The 25606-nt window shown below is 40.5% G+C and overlaps 1 protein-coding gene across 1 annotated transcript in view; it reads right to left on the minus strand.

The window, feature by feature from the left end:
- The window catches only part of LOC149141578 (uncharacterized), a 318849-nt gene that overhangs the window by 34894 nt on the left and 258349 nt on the right, over positions 1-25606 (minus strand). Inside the window, exon 15 of the mRNA XM_089446868.1 lies at positions 10834-10958. Coding sequence (XP_089302994.1) covers positions 10834-10958 — 125 coding nt within the window. The remainder of the gene's footprint in view (positions 1-10833; positions 10959-25606) is intronic.

A 25606-nucleotide genomic window follows, 5' to 3' on the forward strand; every position in this document is an offset into this window, starting at 1 on the left:
AAGCAACCTCAAAGTTGGGTGCTCCAAAATGTGTTCACCCTCCCAAGTGGCATCCTCATCCAACAAGCTCCTCCAATGCACAAAAAGTCCCCTGTCCTCAAGAAATGCCTAAGTAAACATCCTCTCTAACTTTTGATCCCCACTGTCACTGCAAAATGTGTCATTGGATTGTGCCTAACCTCTGCACTATCCTGATATGAAAGAATCCTTCAATACCAGGATCCCAGGCAATCATGTCCAACATGAAGCTCCCCTCGCTCCATCAGTGACTCACTAAAGCCCAAGGAAGATCTGTATGATATCCCCCTGCAGTAGCTGACGCATCCCTAAAGGTTATTGAGCTATGAAGAGCTGTGATGCCCCAGTTCCCTGCTAGTCCCAAAGTGGTGCCACCATGCTGACGTTGCACTACTCTGTCTATGTCATACTCCCCATCGTCCACAGTCAGTATCCTCCTCTCCTGGAACTCGATGGTGGAGTACTGAAAGAGGAGAGACACATCTTTCCTAGGCATCTCCATGGCACCAAGGCCTATGCATCCAACTCCAACTCAGAACTTGTGCAACAAGAGAGAATGTCTGCCTCCCCATATGATGAAACCCTTTGTGAACACCCATGTGTCATCTCATATGCGAACTATATCACCTTCCACCACGACTCCACTCATCACGAGTGATCTATCGATCAACTAAACCCTGCATCCCATAGCTAGACCTGCTGCGACATAGCCCTGTGAACGGATGGAATCCCTCTGGCCCTCATCTCTAATCCCTGCATGTGATCACTATATAGGCTCCATATATCACGGGCTAATCTGATGCATGCTAATCTGCCATGTGCCTACCACTGTGTAGTACTGATGATCGTTGGGAGCCATGTGTGCCGAAGAGCTACACCTTGAATGCAACCAAAAGATGGGTAATCGATACACGTAATCGACTCAGGGTATGTGGATCCCTCCTGTACCTGCCAAGCATCTCCCCTGGGTCTGCATCCACCCTCTCGATAATGTGCCAATACAATGTCTGGAGGTCGGACACATACTAGAAGGTTGCCTTAATCATACACAGTATCCTCTGCTCATCCATGGTCCTGACATTCCCTGTGGAAAGAGTGACACATGTCTCCCTTGTAACCTGCGTAGGCTCACTGATGAACCATATGCCACACCTATAGATGATCAACTCATCCCCCAACCTGTCGTTGTCAACTCGTGCACAGACCCAATGCCACCATTGAGAAGTCTCTCCCCTAGTGTGTTGAGTGTCATCCCAATATCTCGAGTGAGCTCCCTGTCCCCAGCTGCTTGCGCCCAGGTGTCAAAAGACAACATCCAAGTTGTCTGTGCCTGTAAGTGAAGTGTAAGAGGCACAGGCATGTGAGTCCCCATGGATACCATCGAGTATCGCTCATCTGCGTCCTCGTCAATCCTGGATGAAGTACACCCAAAGGTATGCCCGATGTCTCCGTCCATAAGTCTCCTTGGAGGCAACCCTCTAAGACCTCGTTGTGCAAGACCATATGCCCCTACATCCCACCGAGTATCCCTGTAGTCCTTGACCTGGTACTGTACCCTGCAACCTATCCCTTTACACCACTGGATACCCTGCGCTACTATTGTACCATCTTGTACCGTCTCGTATCCTGCCTGTGTCACTATATCTAGCTCTCCCCACGGGTACTCGATGTGAGGTGAGTCGCTCAATGCAAACCAACATGCTACATCAAACAACCACACATCACCATGCTCCTCTGCAGGCCACTGCTCATCACTGCATACCTCTATACAACACTGGATGCTAAGTTCTAAAATTGGGTCTGTATACATCAGGTCGCATCCCTCTACATAAGACAGGACTCTGCGGCATATCCTTGTGCACCCCCTAGGTATCACTACCCACTGTCATACCACTCTGTATCATATGCCATCCTGCATGTGCCAACACATCCACCAATCTGCTAGTAATCCCTCCATGATGTGGGCTACATCTCCCCGTCTGCCCTGAAAGACCTAAGCATTCTGACTCCTCCCATGCCAATGGGAATGACACTATTGTGCCTATCCTCAATAGCTCCAATGTCCAATATACCAATGAGAGAGCACTGTCTCCATGTAATGCCCTATCCGGTGATCTATCGATGCCACCTCCTCCTACTAGCTCCTACCTGAGTAGGCTAATCACCCTATATGACTCCATGCACAATCAATATGCCAAGAAAACTCATGAAATTGGTTTGCTCCCTTATCAAACCATCTTGTCACTAGTGTTGTCTCGGGCTTTGATGGAGATCTGAAAATGTGTATACGCCCAAACGTCGAATCCATCACACAGCTACTACCATCACCTAACGGATCTATGATGTGATGGGAAATCCCACCTAGATCCCAACAACAGTCTGGCCCCTGAGTCCCTATGGTTATCCATGGCCTCTACTGAAATGTGGCCATGGATGTATCCAACTGCCTAACCTGCTCCATCGAGTACCATCTCAGTACCTCTCACCACCTAATCTCAAAGGAAAGATTGAATGTACAATCCCTTGTGGAAGAAACAAGCCCTCCAAGTTGATAAAGTGTCATACTCAGCTCATGTTGCTCAGACCTGCTAACCTGACCATCCCCTCAGGTATGTCTAAACAACGCTGCCTCCCTCAATCCAATGCATAAGGGTGGGCTAATAATGTTGTAGATCTTGCCAATGTGCCTCTGAAACGAACTATGCTGAAATCCCAATGTGTGGTCTCTACGCTGCCCCTCATTAATGGCTAGCCCAAAGGATGGTTGCACATCCTCCACCATCATGGACTCAACATGATCCTCCATCTGCTCCTCCATAGACAATCCAACACGTAAGACATGCTCACCAATCAGCTACAGGTGACTGTCATCTGGTAACTCTGGCATAGATCTAGATGCCTATGTACCTATCGGCTCCTCATCAACGATGGAGATGTCTCCTGGCACCTCATCAACCTATGGTGCGCTACTATCACTTGAGTACTCAGTCACAACGTCGAATACCTCATCAATGGATACCTCAACAACGAATGGCACCTCCTCAATGGTGGACACCTTCGTGTCTCTTGGCACCTCGTCAATGGAAGGCCCTATGGGTGTGTGCTCTACTCTCTCGCCCAAGGTGTCAACCACAGCTATCAAAGGAATCTCCAACAAGGGTGACTCCCACGTCACACTGGACACATTGACATGCTCCTCACACCCTAGTGCGCCCAAAAAAACGTCCTCCTTAAGCTCATGATATCTAAAGCCAGGTCTCCACTAGCAAAAGTGCCCCCTAGTCTCACCCTCTAACTGTCCATGTCCTGTCTGCTCTTTTTGAGGAGATTTGATGCCCTGATTTTGTCGACTTTCCCCACACAATGTAGATGGTTGCACCCCCACAGCCTGCGCACCACTAACGTCTCTACTGTAAGGATGAGAATGGATTTGGTCTGACACCTTCCTCAGCTGAGCCAATCTCTCATCATTCCAATGGATTCCACCCCAGAATTCCTGCATACTAAATCTTCTTAGAGCCATAAGTTGTCTATGGTTTAACCCGTTTGGGCATACATGCTCAAATCTTCCATGATCTAGATGGCTACCCCACAACTGGCCAAGATCATGGCTCTAATACCACTGTAATGATCCTAAACAGGAATGTACATACAAAGCATGCAAACAATCCAGCAATCAGAAAAACAAAATATACATTAAGCACCCATGGAAACACAAGAAATAGAGAACTGTTGAGCCATTTTATTAAATTTTTGCAAGCCAAATACAATAGATGATGGAATGGTGCACCTGGGCTTGTCTCAATGGACAAGATTGAAAAAACCCAGGTGAGAAAATGTTGAACTGAAGGTTGTTACAATTGCTGCACCAAACTGAATTGCGTTGCCCCAGAAAATTGCTCTGTCTGCTGACTTCGAAGGGTTGGAATCACTACTTTCCCGTGCTCAGAAAATTATGAGATTTCAACTCCTTGCTCCATGGCCTAAACCCAGAAAAAACCCACGAAGGAAATGGCCAAATGTTGACCTCGAAATTTTGGCCCAAATTCCCCTTAGCTCCTCTAGCTTCTGGCTGAGGTGGGACCCCTGTTTGACCCCTTAGATCTGCCCAAAAAATTCTATAAAATCAGGAGTGTGATCCTTGCCCAAAACCTAGAAAGGGTTTCCCTTGGTTCCAACCTTCAAATATTGACCTTTCACAACTTAGCCCTCCAATTTCGAATTTTGTTGATGTGACTGATCTTGTCAATCTCCACTCTCCCAACTCCAGCAATCCTCCTCAAATGGCCCTCCCAGTGATCTCCTACTTCTCCTGGCCAGCTCCAACTCTACAATTCTTTCCTCCAACTCCCACTTGAGCCTAGTGGTGGCTCTCTGCATAAGCCCCGGGTAACTGTAAATCGAACTACTGGGATGCTGGCTCTGTTGGCTCCAAAACTCACAACAAAGGTTGGCCCTTTGTTGCTCTCCTAATCCTCTAACTCTCCTGGAAAATGCTCAATCACTGATAGCTCCAAACTCCCCCTGCGTATTCTCCAGCTAGCCAGAAATATGCACTCCCTATTGTGGCTGAATGGTAGTATTGTACACACTCCCGAAACTCCTGAAATACTTATGGAACTGCCTCTCTAGGGCAAGCATGGATGGTCCCCCGAAGTAGAGGTTGAATCTCCCTCTTGAGAGATTAGTGGTTGAATAGTCAGTTGACTCAGCTAAACAACAGAGCGAGCAGTCAAGTAATTTTGATTGTAAGGTGTAAGAATGAATCCAAATGAGAGCTCTCTCCTCCTTTTATCTTTTTGGGCCTTCCTTGCCTCATGCAAGCCCCTCCATCCAACACTTTGAATTCCCTCCAAACCATTCGAATGGCCTAGTTCGAATTCCCACGTGGGTGGCCACTACCTTCCACTAGCAACCAAATTAAGTCGAATTTCCTCCAAAGTCCCTAAGTTGAAAATGTTGGGTTCTTTCCCTTAGCCAAAATTGTGTAAAAATGTGTGGAAACACCTTGTTACAAATGTGTTTGAGAAGGGACATGAAAGTTTTGATGCTAGGGATGGTACCCATGTGTGGACAGAATTTGTAGAACCCTGTGAGAGCCATTTGGAGGACTTGTCTTGATGGCTGAAAGTCCCTCCCAGGAGCAGATCTTGCAATGAGGAGTTGGGAGCCATTAGACAAGTGGAGGGCAGCCTGCTGGCTACCCAAAGTAGCCTGTGACTAGCAGTCATAAAGAGAGTTTGACCACTGAAGTTTGGGTGAAGTTGTTGGGCCTATGTGTAGCTCTTTGACAGACGAAAGAGGCTACAAGAAGGCAGATTGGAGCTCGAGTATTGGAAAGCCTAGAAGAGAAGATTGGATCAGCCCGTGTTCATTGTAGCAGAAGCGACTTGCAGCATTGATAGGTGGCAGCCCTCCTGGAGACTCTATGTGTTGTCCTTTGATGGACTAAGGGGCAGCTAGAGAGCAGAACGGGAGCGAAGTACCGGCAAGACAAGATACGACATAGAGTCTACAGCATGATTGTCATTGTATCTTGTATACCATAGGTTGTTGTATTATTCGGATTGGTTTAATAGAACGAAGATTGGGTTGTACATTATTGTACAATATTTTGCTAAAAATTGTGTATACTTGTGCATATGTCATTTACTGCTTTATATTTTCCGTTGTCCAAAGTAAATCTATTGAGATTCTTGGTTTGGTAGCTTCAGAGATTCTAAGATTCTATCCTAGACCCAAGATCGTGTAAATTCAACAAGGCATAAACTAATCATTGGAGCAACAACAGATACTTCACAGAATTTAAGAGCCAAGCAACGGTAATGTATTTCAGCCATTGCTCTTTTAATTGCTTCCTAATTTCTAGAGTGTGGGTCAAAAAAGTTTCCCTTTTCAATCAAATTTCAGCCCTATGGCTCCTGGGGTTGATTGCGGTCAAATTCATCCCTGCGGCCCCTGCAGACAAATTCAGTTAAACAGAGAGAGAAACGGCTCGTTCAAAAAAGTCAATTCGTCCCCCTTTTCCCCACATCTGCAGCTATCTAAGAGGCCTCAGAAAGATGAAGAAGAAACACACTTACTTGGTTGAGAAAATGAGATGTCACATCATCTATATATACCAGTCGAATGGCGATAATTAACCCGAGGGACACACCTTTTCATGAGTTGGGCCGACTTGATGCCCCAAAAATAAATTTTTATCATATGCCATCATGAATCAATCCTCCTCTCGCCTCTTCAGCTCTAGAACAGAGCTATCTCTCAGGACAGCTGCTTCTTTGCTGCAAATTCTCAGATTTTCTCGGCTGCTATCTTCAGTCACCTCTCATCTACAATCGCTCTAATACCATGTGAAAATTCCTAAATCTAACACATCAAAAACCCCCACTGCAATTTCTGATTTACTATCTCCTACTTGTTCTTTACATTAACAAGTTATTTAATTGCATAAACATCGAAGTAAACACAATTGCAGCCTTCACAAATATACAAATCATGCAATGAAATAAACTGAGACAATAACACAAGGGACACCGTTATTTTTGGACAATCATCCTCGAAAAAACCTAATTCAGGAAAACTAGTGCAGCATATAGAGGGTTTATATTATTAAGCAAATTCGTGAATACAACTAGGGTGCCAGAAACGGCTCACCCAATAGAGAATATCCTCGGTCGTAGTACCTCTATCCGGAGACAGATATTTCAGCAAATTAGCTACCAGATGATCAAACCCCACAGTGACTCCGGTTGTTGTGCTGGACAGCGAAAGCTGCTCCAAGCACTACTCTGGAACTTCGTCACTCCTTTAGAATCTACATCTTCCTCTCCCAGCTCAGGATCTAAGGCCCTCTACATCCTTTGCGTCAGCCAATACGGCTTTTGAGTCAGTCTCTACAGCCCTCTATGTCCTCTGCGTCAGCGAATGTTCCACGGGTTGCGTCCCCTCACCTGGGGATCGAGGTTCCTAGCTCCCTCGCGCTCCCGGGACTTGGGGACGAGAGGGGGACGTTTCCCCACGCTCCCAAAAAACAGGGTACGCGAGGAAACTTGAAAGGGGTCGTTTCCTCCATTTGGGGTCGTTTCCTAGGTGAAAGGGGTCTTAAGGGGTCTTGAGGGGTCGTTTCCCTAGAAAAAATTCACAATTTTTTTTATGAAACAAAAAAATCGTAATTTTTAATATTTGTTGACCGACCGTGAAGGGTTTACATTATGTTCATTTCACATTTCATTTTTTGTTTGCTCCTTCGTTGAACTGAACACTGCTGCCATCGCCAAGCAGCGTTTTGTCTGCTCCTTCGTTGAACGGAACGTTGCCGCTCATGTATCAGACTTGACTTTTATATTATTCAATATTCAATGTTCATAGTTGGAAGTGGAACATCAATATGGTTTAAAGTTTAAAGTTTAAAACTTTAAACATTTATAATTTTATAATTTATTTTCATTGTGCATTGTTAGTAAGTTAGTAGACTAGTAGTTACACTATACAGTTACAAAATTACATGTATGATGTATGATTATAATTTATATGATAATGATATCAATGATCATGCTTTTCGTTTTAAATTTGTTTCAGTTATATGATTCATCGATTTATATTTTATATTTATAAGTTTTTAAGACCCCGACGTCCCCCCACGTTTCCTAAAAATTGGTGGGGAGCTTTTGCATAGGCTGCTCCTGCATATCCCTGCTCCCTCGCCTCCTCGTCCCCGAAACTTGGTGGAACATTGGCGTCAGCCCTTCTTGGGCCTGTGTCGTCTCTCTCGGTAATACGCTGCGTCTTTGCTATGTATTCTTCGACTTCTTGCCGAACTACCCCTCACTGCAACAGATCACTTGCTCAATTTCCTCAGCAAACCTCACCCCAGAAAATCGAACTGACTGATCTCTCTCTTGGTATGTCTCCAACTAAACCTCATGCCTCCTCTTATACTTTTCCTGTTGACGATTCAATGGTCGAGATTAAGTCCCTAATCAACGGCTAAGATTAGAACTGGGTTGATCCTTGTCACTTAGAACTTTCTCACCCATTTTATATTAATACACATTAATATTTTTAATTTCCTAAGTTTAGACTTAGGAGTCCATTAAAAATATTAATTATTTTAATATCTCTTCATTAGGGTGGAATTTCTCCAAACGATTTATCCGTCTTGGAGATCTCATGTGCCTTAGCCTCTCCACCAATTTTCAAGGCTAGAGCACATCCGATGCTACCAAAAATCAACAGACACAACAATTCCCTCTCTCATGTCAGCTTATATACAAGGCTAACCACTATATATAGGCGTGAAAAGGATCCGCATTAGAGGCAAAACAGGGACTCGGATCCTTTGAAATCTCAGACAAATACAATGGTTCAGAAATCTTGGATGAGTATAGTAGTTCAATGTTGCGGATGAAGAAGGATCTCTGTGTTTTTTGGTGATGTCTCGGCCTCCTCACAGTCTTAATGAAGCATTGTCTTGGCATACTAAGACGCAGTCCCAGTCTCGGCATATGTGTAATGAAGATCTCTCAGTAATACACTCTCGGCATACCTCTGTCTCACAATACAGTCCCGACATTCTTGTGAAAAGGAGGATCTTAAAGTATCACTCTCTGTCTTGGCATACATTTAAGATGCAGCTATAATTTGAGCATAGAAGTAACCATAAAGACACAGTCATAAGCATGATGAAGATCTCGGTATATATATACATAACTTAGTATAAAAATCTCGGTGTTATGGTGAAAGTCTCAATGGAGGAGCAGCGATGATCTTAGTAAGAGTAGCAATGATCTCAATAAAGGTGATGCAATGGTGCAACTATAATGATCTGTGTGGTGCAATAATGATGACCTTGGTGAAGCAGCAGTGATGATGATGATCTCAGCGGTGACAAAGAAGAGGATTGGTGTTTTGGTCTTGGAGTCGCCTAATAGGTCAAGGGTCATGTTCTTGGTATTCGTCAAATGGAATCTATATAAGAAGAATTTTGTATGGGTTTTCCTCTCAAAGAGTGAGAGGTTTTGGCCCTGGCAGAAAGCCAACATCTTGTGTCCTTGTCTCTTTTGTTTTGGTAACTATTTGATGAACTAAGAAGACACACACTAAGAATAACAAGTGAAGATTGTGCTAATAAGAAAAAGTTAAAAATACCTCACAAATAGTTATCATGGTGAGAAGAATCTTATTAACATAATTTTCCCTAGATTCTTCAACAAATAATAATCGAACATATGACAAATATACTTTATGAAGACTGATACTAGTTACAATTTCAACACTAAAAATCTTTAGGACCAATTTAATTTATAAAAATTGATAATGAGCCTTTGATGAATATCCCTTCAATTAAAAATTTCAAGAATAATTAATTTATTAAGACCTCTCATGAAAATCCTTCTAGGCCAATGATGAGCTGCCACATCTTTGGGAGCTCTGACCACAAGAAGGGGGCTTTAACCTTTGATTGAGCATAACTCCCTATCCAAGATGAACTATGAGGCATGCCATATACCGTTGGAATCACCATGACGAGGAGCATCCAATGAAGCTGACCTTGACCCCAAGAATCATGATTTCCCAAGTCATCTTTGTCAACAAAAGTGGAGCTTCTTCTGGCATTGCTTGGGTTGACATCAATGACAACCGCATTTCAACATATACTGTGTGTAACTTTTTCCCCTTCATAAAAAGTTACGATTTTTTCTTCAGGAAAAAATAATATATATATATATAAGAAAACAAATGCTTCTTTGTTGTTGAAGAGATAGAACTGAAACCTATATAAGGGTTTGCTCTATCCATTTGATGTATGTTGGATCCAAGAGAAATCCCTCGAAGCTTAACGAAATATCTACTGGATGTGTTTGGAGGATCAATGAAACACTTTGTGGGTGGAGACATTTCCTAAACCTTAATGCTACCTTTCTTGTTGCTATTATCTTGACATAGGCTCATGTAGTTATGAATTGGATAATGCACTTCCTTTTTCTTTTATGTTATCAGTTGAGTACTGTTTATGATTGCAAGTTTTTCTACTCCACAATGGATGAACATACATATTATTCCCAATAATCATAATCTTCTTCAATACTGGAGTTTATCTGCCCTAGTAATCACATTAGTTATATTTCTGCAGTCTGTGACAGCAAGGAAATGGCTGTTCTAGTTTGTATGTTTCAGCATCAATGGCCAATATTCCTCTTTAGGATAGCCTCCCACTTGAGCCTTGACCTTACCCCATTTGCCCAACAGATAAGACACTAGTCTCCAGTCCAATCATCCATTTCATTTCGTAAACTTTATCAATTCTCTCCATGTTCACCTTGGACTTCATTGTATAAGGTCTACTAATCCTAGTCTAGAGAAGCTGCCCTTGAGCTGGAGCAGAGCCATCTTAAAGCATGAAGAGGGCTTGTGAGGTGACATTGGCAACCCCTCTTAGATCCCCCAGTCTCACTTCAGTTTTAGTACTTTATCTCAAGAAGGGAGGATTTGAGAGGTTACAAGTACCATAAATATAAATGTAACAAAATAATTTTATTTTCTAACTGCAGGTCAATATAATTTTTTCCCTCCAATTTTTGTGATATGTCATCACACATAGTATATAAAATCATGAAACAATTGATACTAATAACGAAAGCAAGTTCAGATCATCAAATATTGAAGACAAGGATACACTGAAACTTCCAAGAACTACAGCATATCTTCAATGAAAAAAATAATTGCATATCTAGAACTACCATCAAACAGAATGAATCCAATTATACTAAATTTCCAAAATCTAAAATCTAAAATCAAAGGTGTGTGATATACCATAGGGTTCTGGGACAGCACCAAACATTCCCATCTTTTCAATAAGAAATTGGATACAAATTCCACCAACGTAGAGAGAAAATGCAATAGGCAAAATAAGTGGAATAATGTAACCCAGGAGTGACCTGCCAATAAACTTTCTTGATTAAGACTACATCCAAAAGCTTTGAAGAGTAACATAACTTCTATTCAAAGCAATGCATACATATATATATATATATATAGACACATACACAAGCTGTCTTACCGATCACACCACAATAAATGCAACTTACAGAATACAACATTTTTTATATAGATTTCAATAGGATTTGCTGTAAAAGATATTTATTCAAATTTACATATATGCCAAACGGTAGCATATTCTGAATATAGAAGTCGTCTTCCCTCAGTCACTGTGCTCAACAAATTTATATATTTGCTGAACTTTCAGCTGAACATGCGGTCGAATTTCAAGTGAAATTAAGGCATATTTATTCAAATTTTACTGAATTTATTCAAATTCAAACGTTCAAAGAGAAAACCAACAAAACAGAAACCCAATTCATAATATCTAACCTAAACTCCTAAATTTATAACAAAAATGTGGTCTTTTCTTAAAATATATGTTCAATGTTAGCATGCAATTCTCATTTTATCATATATTCTTAATATGAGCAATCAATTTATTATTATTATTATTATTATTATTTGAAAAACTTGAATTATATAGTTTCTCTAACTTATTGCTGAATATAATGTGGAATTTTATCAAATAGTTTTGCACTCCCAAATTTGTTTGCAACTCCATGGTTGTCTAACTTGAACATGAATTCAACCAGGTGACTAAGCTTCCCAAAGTACAGTATTTACAAGTTGCTCAGATATACATTTTTTAACACAAATCCATTATTCAATTGGCCCAGCAAAAGCAATAAATTTTGAAGCAGCAGCAACACAATATATATGGTCAAAAAAAGACAACCTCGGAAGAAAGGAATTGCAATCAACCTTAGTAGACAAACAAAACAAATCCCTTTTTTATCTTAACATGTGTAATGTACCATGTTACCGACCATTTTGTGGGTGATATCCCTAGGAGGAATTTCTTCGCCAGCAGCCCCTTGCAGCCACCAACTAGCTCGTTGTGCCATTTCTTCGCCACCTGAGCCAGCCATGTGGTCCCTCACCCCTTTCTCATGATCGTATGTTTGAAGTTGGGACTCCCGAACCTAAAGGTATGCCTTGTCATTTGGTAATTGAATATTATAATTTATTTATCACGGACACTTTTGGGCATGGATTAATGGGGGGATTCGGTGGAAAGAGTCGGCTAGGTCTGTGCTCTTGTCCCCTAAACCTCTTTTGGATGTTAACCATGGACCTTAGTCCCATGGGATCTCTCTTACTGACCCTTGGGCTTTAGTGATGGTACTACATGGGAAACCTTGATTTTGGTTGTGTGGCCCCACTCCCTCATCCATATATATTACCCCCTTCCACTCATTATAACCCCATTCATCATTTCTCCCACCTAGGTCCACATTCCTCCACCGGGTCCACATAGGGTTAGCCTTCCCCTTCCCCTTGCCCATTACTTTTGGGAGTCTTATTCATCATTATGGCACTTATGGACTTTATCAGGCTTGTCAGAGAGGCCAACGACATGTACTATTGATCATTCGACCTCTTGAGAAACTTGTTATTTTGTTTATGAGCTAGTTTGGTGGGATTGTCACCAAAAGTTAGTTATTTGCACATTATTTTTATTTTAGGGGCTAATGTAGACTCAAGTAGTTAAATCGAACTCATTAGGAGTGTATAAATACAAATGATGAGAGTTCATTTATCATCATCACTTGGTTTGCACTTGTATCTCTCTTGAAATTTTCTTTATTCCTTCTTAGTGGACGAAATTTTGGAGCATGGATGAATTTTGTTGTATGGATTGTTTTTTCTTATCTTGCAGCTTCTTGATTGGCAAGTTTATTGGTGGTTGGATATATTCTCTTACATGTAAGTACAAATTTAATGCTATTTACTCTTTTACTTTGTAACATACATTGATGATGAGATTTTCACTATACTAGGGCTAGTTGTTGCATGCATTTACTGCGGAATTGTGGAATTATGTTTCTATATAGCATATCTCTATGTATGGGCCATGTATGTTGAACGAATTTTTCCTAGGGATAGTTCTATGGTTGAATTTATCTTAACAAGCCATCTTCCCTTGCAAAATGAAGTATAAAAGCTTTAACGTCACTCTCCTTTGCCCTAATGAGAAGTGAAGTTGTCCTTGAAGCCTCCTTGACCTAGAAACGAAGACCATCTTCATATTCTTCTTGACTCCAATCTCCCCAAAGGATTAGGCACTGGTCTATCATATGGTGATCACTTAAAGAACTATTTTTCTTCATCTCTCCTTCTTTATTCTATGTCTAGCCACATTACAGCTCCTATGGCATCATTTTCCCGACAAACCACCCATAGAAAAACTTCGATCTCTTGGCCTCTACTGTGCTGGTGCCTCTCTCGGGCCTCCTCCAAATTTGAGAAAATTCCGACCGTGGGGTTATGAGATATCCCAATCCCTAGCCTTGAGATTGGTTTTGCCCTAAGTTTCCCTAGGGTAGTTCCTCATAGGGATCAGTTTGCACCTTTGAGTGAAAATCACTTCTTTGATCCTCTTCTCCTCCTTATTTAGGTCAAATCTATCACTGGTTTCTAAACTCCTTCCTCTTGACCTAACTTGGGTCCCATACCTTGTCAAAGTCAACTCTTCAAAAACCACTTGGGAAACCAAGTTCAATAAGGATTTTAGGGTTTTGGAAGCTCCTTTACAATTCACACTCCTTAAACCTAGCCCTTAAATCCTCATCCCCTTCTCCTAGAAAGCCTTGTACCTTGCTTAAGAAGCAAGCAAGTCCCATTCTTGAGCCTCCCCTAGGAAAGGGTCCCCAAGATCACTTCACATCCATCTTAGCTAATCTATCCTTCATAAGTGATTCTCTATATACCGAGTCTCCTCCCATCGGTGAAAGTCTGTAAACTAAGTCACAGGACACGTCCTCCAAGGTCCCGGTCCCGTATTTTACGTGTCGGACACGAAAACGGCCCTAAAACGTGTCGAAAACGTTTTTCATCGTGTCCTGTAAAATGTAAAACGTATTCGTCGGTTTTCATCGTATCCTGCATCTAGAAAACGCATATTCCGTTGATAGAAAATGTTGCCTGCATAAGCTGCAATTTTTTTTGAAAGAAACAAATAATTTTTGAGTGGTGCAGCTTAATGATCAAGTCTAGGCCCTAGTATTGATATGCTATTCATGGTAATGTTAAATTCTTAAAGTAAAAGTGACATTCTCCTTAATCTTCATTTTCATCCTTTTACTTAAATTTTTAACATTACCATGAAATGACTCGGGATGTTTGATAGTGGTTCCAGCCTCATTGGATTTCATATGGAGAAAGTAGAATTTTAGATTTCATTCAAAATGCAGCAAACTTATCAGTTTTTCAGGATTTCAGGATTGGGAGATTGTAATGTTTCCAGGTGACACCACCTGCCTGGGCTACCCCTGCCACCAGTAAAGGATGTGGTCTACCTCCTATAGCTCCTACTTCTAGTTCTTCAGCGTCTAGAGCATAGCAAACTCCACTGCCAACTCCACCAGCACCAGCATCTACATCTAGAGGGAAAGGGAAAGCTGTGGCATTTTCTCGCAAGAGGGGCAAAGGAAATCAATAGGATTAGACTTTAGTTATTTTCTTATGTGCTTGTAAGTTGTACATTAACAATGAACATTGAATATTCAAGAATCAAGACCAAGCATATCACATTCTAATTTCTAAATAGTAAATTTTTATTTTTATTTTTTTTTTAAAGTGAACTATGAACTTTGAGAAGTAATTATATTTTAATTTGATTAGATAAGCTGCAACCTGCAATTTAATATGGATAAAAAACTATATTTCGGTATATATATATATATAACGTGTCCCCCGTGTCCTGTTTCTAGGTCGCTGCGTTTCGTATTGAATACTCGTATTTACGTGTCCTCGTGTCTCGTGTCATGTGACTTAGTCTGTAAAGAGTAGGAAGATTTAGTTGTTGTGACAGTGGGCTTTAGCTTCATTGTTGCTCTTGACCTAGCAACTAGCCCTCTAGGACCCCCTGCTAGTTTGAGCAGTAACATACCAAGCAAAATAATGCTAATAAAACTCCACAATATTATAAATTTCTTCGATGATTTTCTTCAAACACTTAGTGCGCAAATAATTCTTTTTGAAGATTTTTTACAAACAGATAATGAACAATACTTTCGTTAACATTTTGCAAACAAAGTGGAAGACACTTCCAGCAAGAGCATAAATGGGGCAAAACATGAATTAAATTCAATCTGAAGGATTTACAAGGAAAACCAATTGAAAGACTTGGGATTCAGCTCCAACAAGATAGTGGACCTATTCAGCCCTCTGAAAATGATGATATAACCCCCAACTGATGACTTCATCCCCTACAGATTCAAATCCTTGAACTCGGCCTTGATATCCCTGGGAGTGAAATTTTCTCGTTCTTTGAGAAGGTACAAACTCGTCCCTCCAAATGAATATTGAACTTAGCCCAGGAATATATTCATGTTCCCTGAATTTGACCTCCCACTAAAGATGAGATTGGGCCTCTTGAAGTGATATGGCCTCGGCCTCCAAGATGGATAAACTCAATCTGCCAAATAAATAAATCTCGGCCTCCGCTGATAGGTAGGAATTCGACCTCCAAGGTGGGTTTATTTGGCATGTCTAAGGAAAATATCTCGGCCACCAACAAAGAGCAAACTCAGCCTACTGGAAAGATGTATTTCGGCCTCCACAGATAGCAATAGACTGGATCTCAAACCTCAGAAGATGAGCAATGAATGTCTCAGCTACAAAATGAATATAGTTTTCAGCAATTAATTCATCCTTCCACAATGACTAACGCGATCCCCTGAAATGGCAATGGAATTTCGCTCTTTAAGGACCCTGATCTTAGCCTGCCAAACAAGTGAGATTCAATCCCCAAGATTAAGTGATTCTCAACATGTTGAGAATAGGGATCTCGACCTCCAGCATGAAGTGAATACAACCCTTCAAAAGGAGATGTTATTCGCCCTTCATCAACCAGATATTCGGCCTCCCACGGATCACAATACAGTCTTGAAGATAAATTTAACCTCAAGGTATTTCGGTCTGCCACAGTGCAACTCGACCTCTACAATAAATAAGCTCTCTGCCTCTGAGAAATGGTGCTCTCAGCCCTTCTAGATTAATAGTTCTCAGCCCCAAATCAATTTGAAATTCAACCTCCTTACTAAAAGAAGGAATTGGCCTCCCTTCAATGATGAATAATACTTTGGAAATAAAATCAATGTTCTAGCAATTTGACCCTCAAGGTTAATTGTCTCTATCAAATAATATCCAACTCGATCACCTAAAGAAAACCCCCTTTATAACTCGCAATGAATATAATTCAAGAAATATGAATGATTTCACGCAATGCCAACTAGGGTGGTACTCTAAGTCCACCGAAATCAGCGATGAACCAGCTAGGGTGGCACTCGAAGTCCACTGAAATCGGCCACGAACCAGCTAGGGTGGCACTCGAAATCCACTGAAACTAGATTGGGAGTGTTCCGTGAAGCCCCCGAGCTAGACACACTTGAGCCCTAATCCAATCACTAGAAAATAATAACAAATCTGAATTCCCTAGAAGTGAGCTCCTCTTCCCCTTTTATAATCATTCATCGAATCTTCTCCAATTTTCTAGAAATCTCCACTTTCATTATTTTTTGATAAGCCACTTGTTTGCTCTAAATGACTTTTTACTCTTTTTGATCCAATAATAATTTGCCCCTTTTTTATTTAATAATATTTGCCCCTTTTTATTTAATAATAAAACCAAAATAAAGTTGGGAAAAACTCCCTTGTCCCCTTAGCAATTTTCCCCTCTTGCTAGCCTAAAGGAGACAGATAGGCAAAGGGAAAGATATCTCCATGTTCAAACAATTGGGGACATTACAACACATGCTTTAGTGTCTAAATACGACACGTAAATGAGGTCCTTTTTTATATTTGTTATCCTCGCTCGAGTTATATAAAATCTTTGATGATCCAACAAATTGAGTGGCACTTTAAAAAAATTTGACATTGGAAATGTGGTTTTGGATTTCATTAGTGGAGTCTACCAGCATATCTACTCCACATTCAAACAAAGCATATTTCAACCACTACTTGTGACAAAAAATACAAGCCAAGTGTTAAATTTAGGCAAATACTTACTACTATAAAAACTTCTGTCAATTAAGAAGACAAATATCAATGTTAGATGTCAATAATGTTTTTGTCAGTATATTTATCCACACTACGTAAAAGGTTTACCATCATGAAACAGACAAGTATGTCCATGGTACGGCCGCCCATGAGTAATAGTTTGGTCAGAGGATCATCTCCTAGCTTCTCCAAGTTTAAACATGTTATCAGAAGCAGGTGTTGAGGTTGACTGGTATATGGATAGGAGATCTCGCCAACGTGTGGCTTGAAAGGTAGTGTAGGGCGTAGCAATCTACTAAACATTAAATCAATAAGAATGCCTAGCACATAACTTAGTGGTAGAACAACCCACCAGCGAAGGGAATGTTTTTGGTTATATTTCTAGCACTCACAGGACAAGAATAGGCCCCTCACAGGTCATGGGAGGCATCTTTTGCAGCTAGGGGAATTCCACAATCTATTGATTTTGAACGGGCTCCCTTACTTCCCATGTTCATGTCACTTCACTTGCTTCCCCCACAATCGAGGGAGCTAGTGTGGTAGATTATGTTCTAACCAGCTAGTATTTCCTCCCACACATCCAACAATTCTCCATATCACGTCTTTCGTGTCAGACAATGCCCTCTTCCCCTTCTCCCTCTCTAAATGTTGCCCCCTCCTTCGCTCCACCCCTCAGCCTACCCCCCCACCACCCTCTTATACCAGCTTCCTTTTTTATTGAGACTATGTTATCTCCTACATCACCCTCTTTAAGGAGTTTTTGCCCCCATTTTCACCTTCAAACAAATGAATGCACATACAGCCAAGTACGAGGCCCTCTCCACAGTCCTTAAAGAGGTTGTCTCTGTTGGAAATACTGAGAGGGGTGGTCAATCAATATTTCTTTTCAATTGTTATTCTTACCAGTTAAGATCACTTATAATTACAACACAAAATGAACAATGATAGAGTAATAATTTTACTAATCAGGATGACGAGGACTCCAATCCTCTTTACAATGAATCAAGTACAATAATAGATCAGGTCTCCAACCCTAGATGAAGACACCAATCCTCAATCCACCAAGCTCCAACCTATACTTTTCCAAGCACCGAATTGGACTTCACGTGGCTCCAACCTCTAGGGCTCCAACCCTATCTTCCCAAGTCTCCAACCTTGTCTCAATGAGGCATCAACCTCTAAAGTTCCAACCCTATCCACTAGCACAGGCTCCAACTTTTTCTTCTTGAGGACTCCTATCCTCTAGGGCTCCAACCCACTGCTTTAGATCTTCAATATGAATTCAATGGTTCTTCAAGGCTCCCAATATCTTCTACAACCAGCCCTGACAAAATCTTCACCTTCAACAATGCCCTCAATCAATCTCCAAAGCACTTAACTCATCAATGACAACTTTGTATTCTCAGAAGGTGTCTCCACAGCTCTTCATTTTACCCACATAAAATTCTTCAAAGTCACCTAATGATGACTTCAGCAATGCATCATGGTCTCCAAGGATCTCCATGAATATTCAATATGTTGCTTCACAAATTTCTTCAACGATGATGGTTTCAATACTTTAGATCAATCTTCAATCAAGCCTCCAACAAGTGACTACTATAGGACTACTTTCAAGGTGTTGCTCCAATGCCTAGTCCAAGATCAATCTTCAAATTTCACTGGAGATCTTCAACACTGTCTCTAGGTTATTTTTTAGATCAAGTTGTCACCAATTCTTCAAGGGTTCGAAGATTTATACAATGATCTCTTAAGACTGTTCCACATATCAAGGCTTCCTATTCTTCATCGCAGGCTCAACAGGTCAACAAACCGAACCTCACAAATAGTGATGAAAGCTAAAAAAGGGTAATTGTCTATTGTTCACAGTCCGAGCTTCTTAGCAAGTGAAAGAGATCTGAGTTACTATACTTCTTTCTCAGTTCACTGTGCTACTAATCCAACCCTTTTATAAGCCTTCAAGGTGACTGTCCTTCAAGGATATTTCAGCACCGAGTCCCTAAAACACATGCCCGAGCCCTCACCTTCCACTGTAGTTGTCCATGGGTTGGTTTACCATAGATCCGAGCTCTTGCAGGCTATCCTTCCTTAGGTCTGAGCTTCTTAGAACTGTTTACACATCTATCATCGGTCTGAGGTTTGTTGTGGCAACTATTTAATGTTCTTCAAGGATATTTCAGCACCCAAACAGTAATTTCCTTGTACTCCTCAGCCCAAACAGTAAGTTCCTTGATCTCCTCAGCTTCCTTTTTCTGTGTTGCTTCTATGTATTCTTCACTGAAAAAGATGGTTGAAATGAGGTGTTGGGACATCAATATATATTGGATTAGAGTTATAATGAATAGACACGTCAGTTGGGGAGACATGTCAACCTACATAAGTCGGCTTACCAAAAATAATGATTTTTCTAACTTATAAATTCAATTTCTCTCAATCTAAGAGGAGTTAGAAGGCGAGTAATAGCTCGTTAGAAAGGGGAAAATGTCCTCTACAAGCTGGTGCCATTTTCATCCTTAACTAAGGTCATTTTTCCATCAATAAAATTATATTTTGTGAACTGTCATCATTATTTTATCTATGCAGCCTTTAGGATTTTATCATTATGTTTTGAACAATGTTTTGGACATTCAAGGTAAAGGCTCCTTCTTTATTCATTTAAGGCTTGACATTAATGGAATGGACTTATTAGGATTAGGGCTTCCTTAGGGCATCATGAGCATCATTCAACAAGGTATTTAGGGCTTAGGGCATCCTATTTGCCAATCAACATTTATTCATGCATCATTACATAAGGATAAGGGCTAGGGATTCATCAATGTGTATTATTATGCCTAGAAGGGTTTCATGGTAAGGGTTTCTTCATTCATCATTAGATCATGCATCAACAATCTAGGGCTTGTCATCATATAGATATGGATATAAATGTAGCTAGGGCTAAGTTGCAGGAAACGCAGCGTAGGAGGCCGTTTCCGTACGGAAACATAAACGAAACCCTGAAACGCGTGTGGTACGGCCATGAAACGCGTTTTCGGCCGTACTGGCACACATTTCTCGATGCGGAAACGTGGCTAGTATGACCAGAAACGTGTTTCACGGCCGTACGACGCACGTTTCCATTTGTAACTTGTGTTTTTTTTAATTTTTTTTATTTTTTTCTAATTTATTATTAGGTTTTCCTAATGACTTCTAGTTGCTTCTAGATGCCTGTCTAAAGTTATAAAAGTGAACTTTTGCCCTAGTGTTGATATGCAATTCATCAAGAAGTTTGAGGCATATGCAGTTCATGGTAATGTTTAAGAACTTTTACTTAAATTTTTAACATTACCATGAAATGACTCAGGATGTTTGAGAGTGGTTTCACCCTCATTGGATTTCATATGGAGAAAGTCGAATTTTAGATCTCACTCAAAATCCAGCAGACTTATCTGTTTTTCAGGATTTCAAGATTGGGGGGATTGCAATGTTTCCATTGGATTTTATCATGTACTAGGGTATGGAACTTGTATTTAATCAAGAGAACCAAGCCCTCTATGCAGGGGAGACTCCCAATAATCAAGAGCATGTAGGGTACTAGGGTATGAAACTTGTATTTAATCAAGAGCACTAAGGTCGTTTGACTATGTAGGAGGAGACTCCCAATCAAGCACGAGACAAGAAATTAGAAATTTCTCGTGGCTGATTTTGGATATTTCTATTTTCATTATGTGATCATTCATGAGTAAATGTGATGTAAATTTAGAGACTTATAGTTTATGCATTGACAATTGACAATTTTATCATAATGTAATAAATTAGAATGTATAATATATGCTTTATGATTGCACATATTTCTTAAATGTCCTATATATATATATATATATATATATATATATATATATATATATATATTTGCGTTTCCCCATTTCCAAAATTTGGGGAGGTCACATTTCGTACCGGTTCCCGTTTCAGAAACTCGTACCCTTTTCCCCATTTCGTGCAACCTTGAGCTAGGGAATATATGCATCCTGCGACTTGAATATGCATCATCTTCATCCTTAGGGTTTTCTCCTAAGGTTTGCATGAGGTTAGGGCAACATCAAAAAAGCGTAATTCATGCATCACAAGAATAATTGTCATCTCCAACAATGCCATATTGACATCAATGACAACTTTGACCAACAGTGTCCCCCTTTGTCATTGATGGCAATATTCTTGCCCTTTCAACAACTTCTCCCCCTTTGACATCAATGGAAAATGGGGTGCCCAAGTACTCCCTCTATCAACTTGCTTCTTTACATGTTGTATCATATTTTCTTCATCAATGATAGTTCTTCATGATAGATATGTTGCTCCCCTTATCATGGTTCTCTTCTTTAATGAACTTGCTCCCCCTAAGCCTTTGCATGCCTTCATGGAAATGGATGAGGTAGATGATCAACCAACTCCCCCTGCCTACATAAACTCCTCTAGCTCTTCTTTTTGCCCAAGACAAGAAAGATTGTTGCCTTGTGATCAAGTGGAAGACATCTCAAACAATGGATGTGTAGTGAAGACACAATATCATGATTTTCTTCAATGGAATTATTTCTGAGAGATGATCGTCCATGTGTGACTCATCAAGGGTTTCATAGGACTCTTCACGGATAGCTTCTGCAAGAATAGACAAGAATCACAAGCTCCCCCTAATAGTTTGCATGGTCTCCTTTTTGGCAGAATTTCATCCTCAAAACTTGGAATATCATATCTACAAAAGATGTACACATTAGATCAACAACATGAGTTGATGTCTTGAGTTCAAGAGGCTTTCTGACCCAATTTTCTTCCTTCTCCATACTTGTGTAACTTTCTTTTCTTGCTTGGTAGTCATGTTTTTATCTTGTTTAGGGACCCAAGTCAAGTTACAATCACAAGCCATATGTCCAATGTTATGACATTTGAAGCACTCCATCTTGTTCATCAATGAGGGAGCATGAATTCTTCTTGAAAAGTTGCTTCTAGGAGACTGATGGGGACCATTATATTTGTCCTTGTAGTATGCCCTATAATCCTTTGCCATATTCCCAAAATTTGTACAAGAATAGCAATAACCAAAAAATATACTTTAGTACCTGGAGGATGGAGATTGCCTTGATGTACTTCTAAAGTCATTCTATCTTGGGATCCTTTGATCAAATTTATTGCTTCTTGCATTCTTGACACCATCTTCATATCTTCTTGGAGTAGGGTTTCTTCCAATGTTATCTTGACTCTTCTCCTTGCTTTTGCTGGAACTAGGGGCATCAATATTTCTTCCAAGCTTCTCCACATCCTTGTTGTTTGAAGCATTAGGGTTTGCATCATTTTTGTTTGAGGGTTCACCTGCATAACCAAGACCTAATTTATCAAGAGGAGATCTTTGATGACTTAGGATGTCATCTAGGGTTTGAGAGCTCTTTAGACTCTTGTTCAGATGATCAACTTCTTTTCTTAGGAGATTAATTTCTTCTTTCATCATCTTGCATTCTTCATCCTTCTTTGCTAGATGGTTCTCCATTTCTTCCTTCATTCTCATTGCTTCACATGATTGGGCCTTAAGTGAGGTGATTTCTGATTTTAATTTGGTGATATCTTCATTCTTTTCTTCTAGTTGGCATGTTATGGCATTTCTTTCCTTTTATGCTTCATCTAGTAGTCCTTCCAGGAGGGCCAAAACTTCCATCGCCCTTTCAGCTCCTTGTGCTTGTTTCTTTGCTTCTTCCAACTGAGATTTAAGGGAGAAGACCTCTTCCTTCTATTGACCAATTTTCGCTTCAAGTTTGTTCAAGTCCTTGTGACTTTGTTCAAGATGGCTTGACAAAGTGTCTTCCCTTTTCTTTGCTTTATCCAATTTATTTTTCACGTACATGACTTCTTCATGATGCCTTTTCTTATTTTGATGATATTCCTCCTTAAGCTTGGTGAGTTCCTCATCTCTTTCTTGTACTTGAAGCTTAAAGAGATCAACTTCCTTCCTTGTCTTGTCAAAGTCATAGTCACCATCTTGTAAGGATCACAATCATCCTATTGCCTACTGATCTTCCGAGAAATGACCCTTAAAAGTAATGTGGTAGAACATTTGCATCATAAGCCAAGCTTGGGTGAGATACTTGACTTACCAAAGGTAAGGATCACATGCCGCAAACCTCCTCAACCCATTGGCCAGATGGGGAGGGACAATCCCAACAAGCCCGACTTGTGAGTATGATACCAACTGGGGTATACTTTGCTAGACCAAGATAGGGAGAGATACCAGACTTGTCATAAAGGACAAGGATCACACACAGCATGTGGCTGACAATAGGGGAGATACCCAACCTACTACTAGATAAGGGATCACACACACCATTTGTCCAGAAATCCATCAACCCCAGGAGCACTCAATGCTCCATTCCTCACCCTTGGAGCTCAACAAGGGGGGAAGAGCTATGCTCAGTGTTCTCGATCAATGTAGATCCTTGCCCAAGACAGTCACATCCATCAGACCAAGTTGCTCTCTGAAGACAAAGAATAAGGTTCGGTCAGCTATCTTCTCATCAATTGAAGCCTCACGCTTCAATTCCATAACAAATCATTGTCGTAGCCTCATTACTCCCTCTGCACCATATTAAAATTACTTGGACCAGTCACGAAACACGAGATTCTTAGAAAGGTCAATTCCACTCTGAATATCGCAACATATCATCGTCATGCTCAACATGTGCTCAAACAACTCTCCAAAGAGCTTTCTGAACCAAACTATCTCGCAACCAGTCAAGCTAGTAATAATGCATAGTGCCCCTCAAAGCAACAAGTTTTTATGTCAGGAAATCATCCAAGAAACCAAGGCAGACCAAAAAGTAGCACTCAGATGTGCTCAACATCATCAACATATCCATATAGTCTCAAGTATTCGACAATGTATCCCAGCCCATGAATGACTATATTGTCTATGTATCCTGATACCATTTGTGCAGCATTCCAATATACACATCTAGGCTCTGTATGTCTTAAAGAACATGTTGCAAATCATGAATCCATCTACCTGTCGACTCGTCATGGGATTCCATCAAAATTGTCCTGCGAAATTGGGCGGAGCCTGGAAGATAAACCGGAAGACGAACGAAGCCCTAATTCTTTATTCGGAAAGCGAGTTGGAGTAACCGGAGATAGCGAGAAACCATCATTTGTCAGCCAGACGGCGATCCAGCAGCAGAGAAGAGTTGGAATTCGATCGGGTCAAGCGAGGTCGAATCTACTTCTTGCTCTAAGCAACGGCTTGAACATTTCAAGATAGCTAGTTCGGCTCCCCTTGCTCCTGACATTACTAATCGACGAAGAGTATGAAAATGAGAACTTCCCTGAAGTTCTCTCAACATTTCTCACAGCATGCTTTCCCTGACAAGAAAGTCCTTATCATCTTTCTATTACACTTCTAATTTCAAGTAGTTTATCACAAAGGGTAAACTTCCTCAGCCATTGAATGTTGAAATTGTCTTACTGCTGTCAAAAACAATTTGTTAGCTTATAAAACCAAATATCAAAGACATACCTTCAATGATGAAGAGAGATCAAAGATTGCATCAAATGTCCAATATGTCAAGCATGCCAAGCCCAAGGGACTTGATAGAGCTCATATGAAGCTTTTTTCAATCTACAACCATGTGTCTACTACTCATGCTCCTCAAACTGCAAATATGCTTCTTTCTTAAGTATATCATGGAAGAAGCTCATTCCACATACATCAAATGCATCAGGTAACAGGAGCTAGGATCTCATCTTAGCCTTCTTTCTCTAAGAGTATCTCACAATTTGAACAATAATGTGGAAGCATCAAGCATCACTACATCTCAGATATGAAGAATGGTCCTTTCATGAAGGACATATCGCTCTTATCAAAATAGGAAGCCTCTTCAATCAACCGGTGAGACTACAATCCTTCCTCTGAGATCTTCAGCTCTTGTCCATTTCATAAGTGCCACTCCAATCATGAGACGGTTCCACACCTTCCTCAATCTAGATATAAAGGACTTGGTCCTCACATTCATCAGATGTACCTGTCAAACCCAAAAGAAGAGCAAAAACAATTCAAAGTAAACAAGCATAATGCAAGTGTCCTTGGTGATAAGGTAGGATCATCTTTCTTCTTAGAAATGAAGACGGCTCCTTGAATTTCCATCACAAGCTCCCTCTCAAAGCCTCTCTTCCTGCACCATTCTACATCATGATGTGTTGAAATATGTAACTAGGTTTGGTCTTCATAATGACATGTGTAATCATGATTTTATTTAATTGATGTAAAGCAGAAAAATAAAATTATTTTGTAATGCTTGAGTCATGGGTTTCATGATCAAGGAATTTTATTTTTATAGATGAATCTCCCATTGTGAACTATTAGGTTTGGTCATCAAGTCATAAAGTTTAGTGAGTCAATATTGAAGGCCCATTTGGGAATATTACATACTGTAAAAAGAGAATTTGTTTGAGTCGTTAACCCTCCAATACCTTGTCA

Source organism: Pinus tabuliformis, chromosome X (genome assembly GCF_031772625.1).
Source record: "Pinus tabuliformis cultivar Carrire ecotype Pingquan chromosome X, CPIR1, whole genome shotgun sequence".
Lineage (NCBI taxonomy): Eukaryota > Viridiplantae > Streptophyta > Pinopsida > Pinales > Pinaceae > Pinus > Pinus tabuliformis.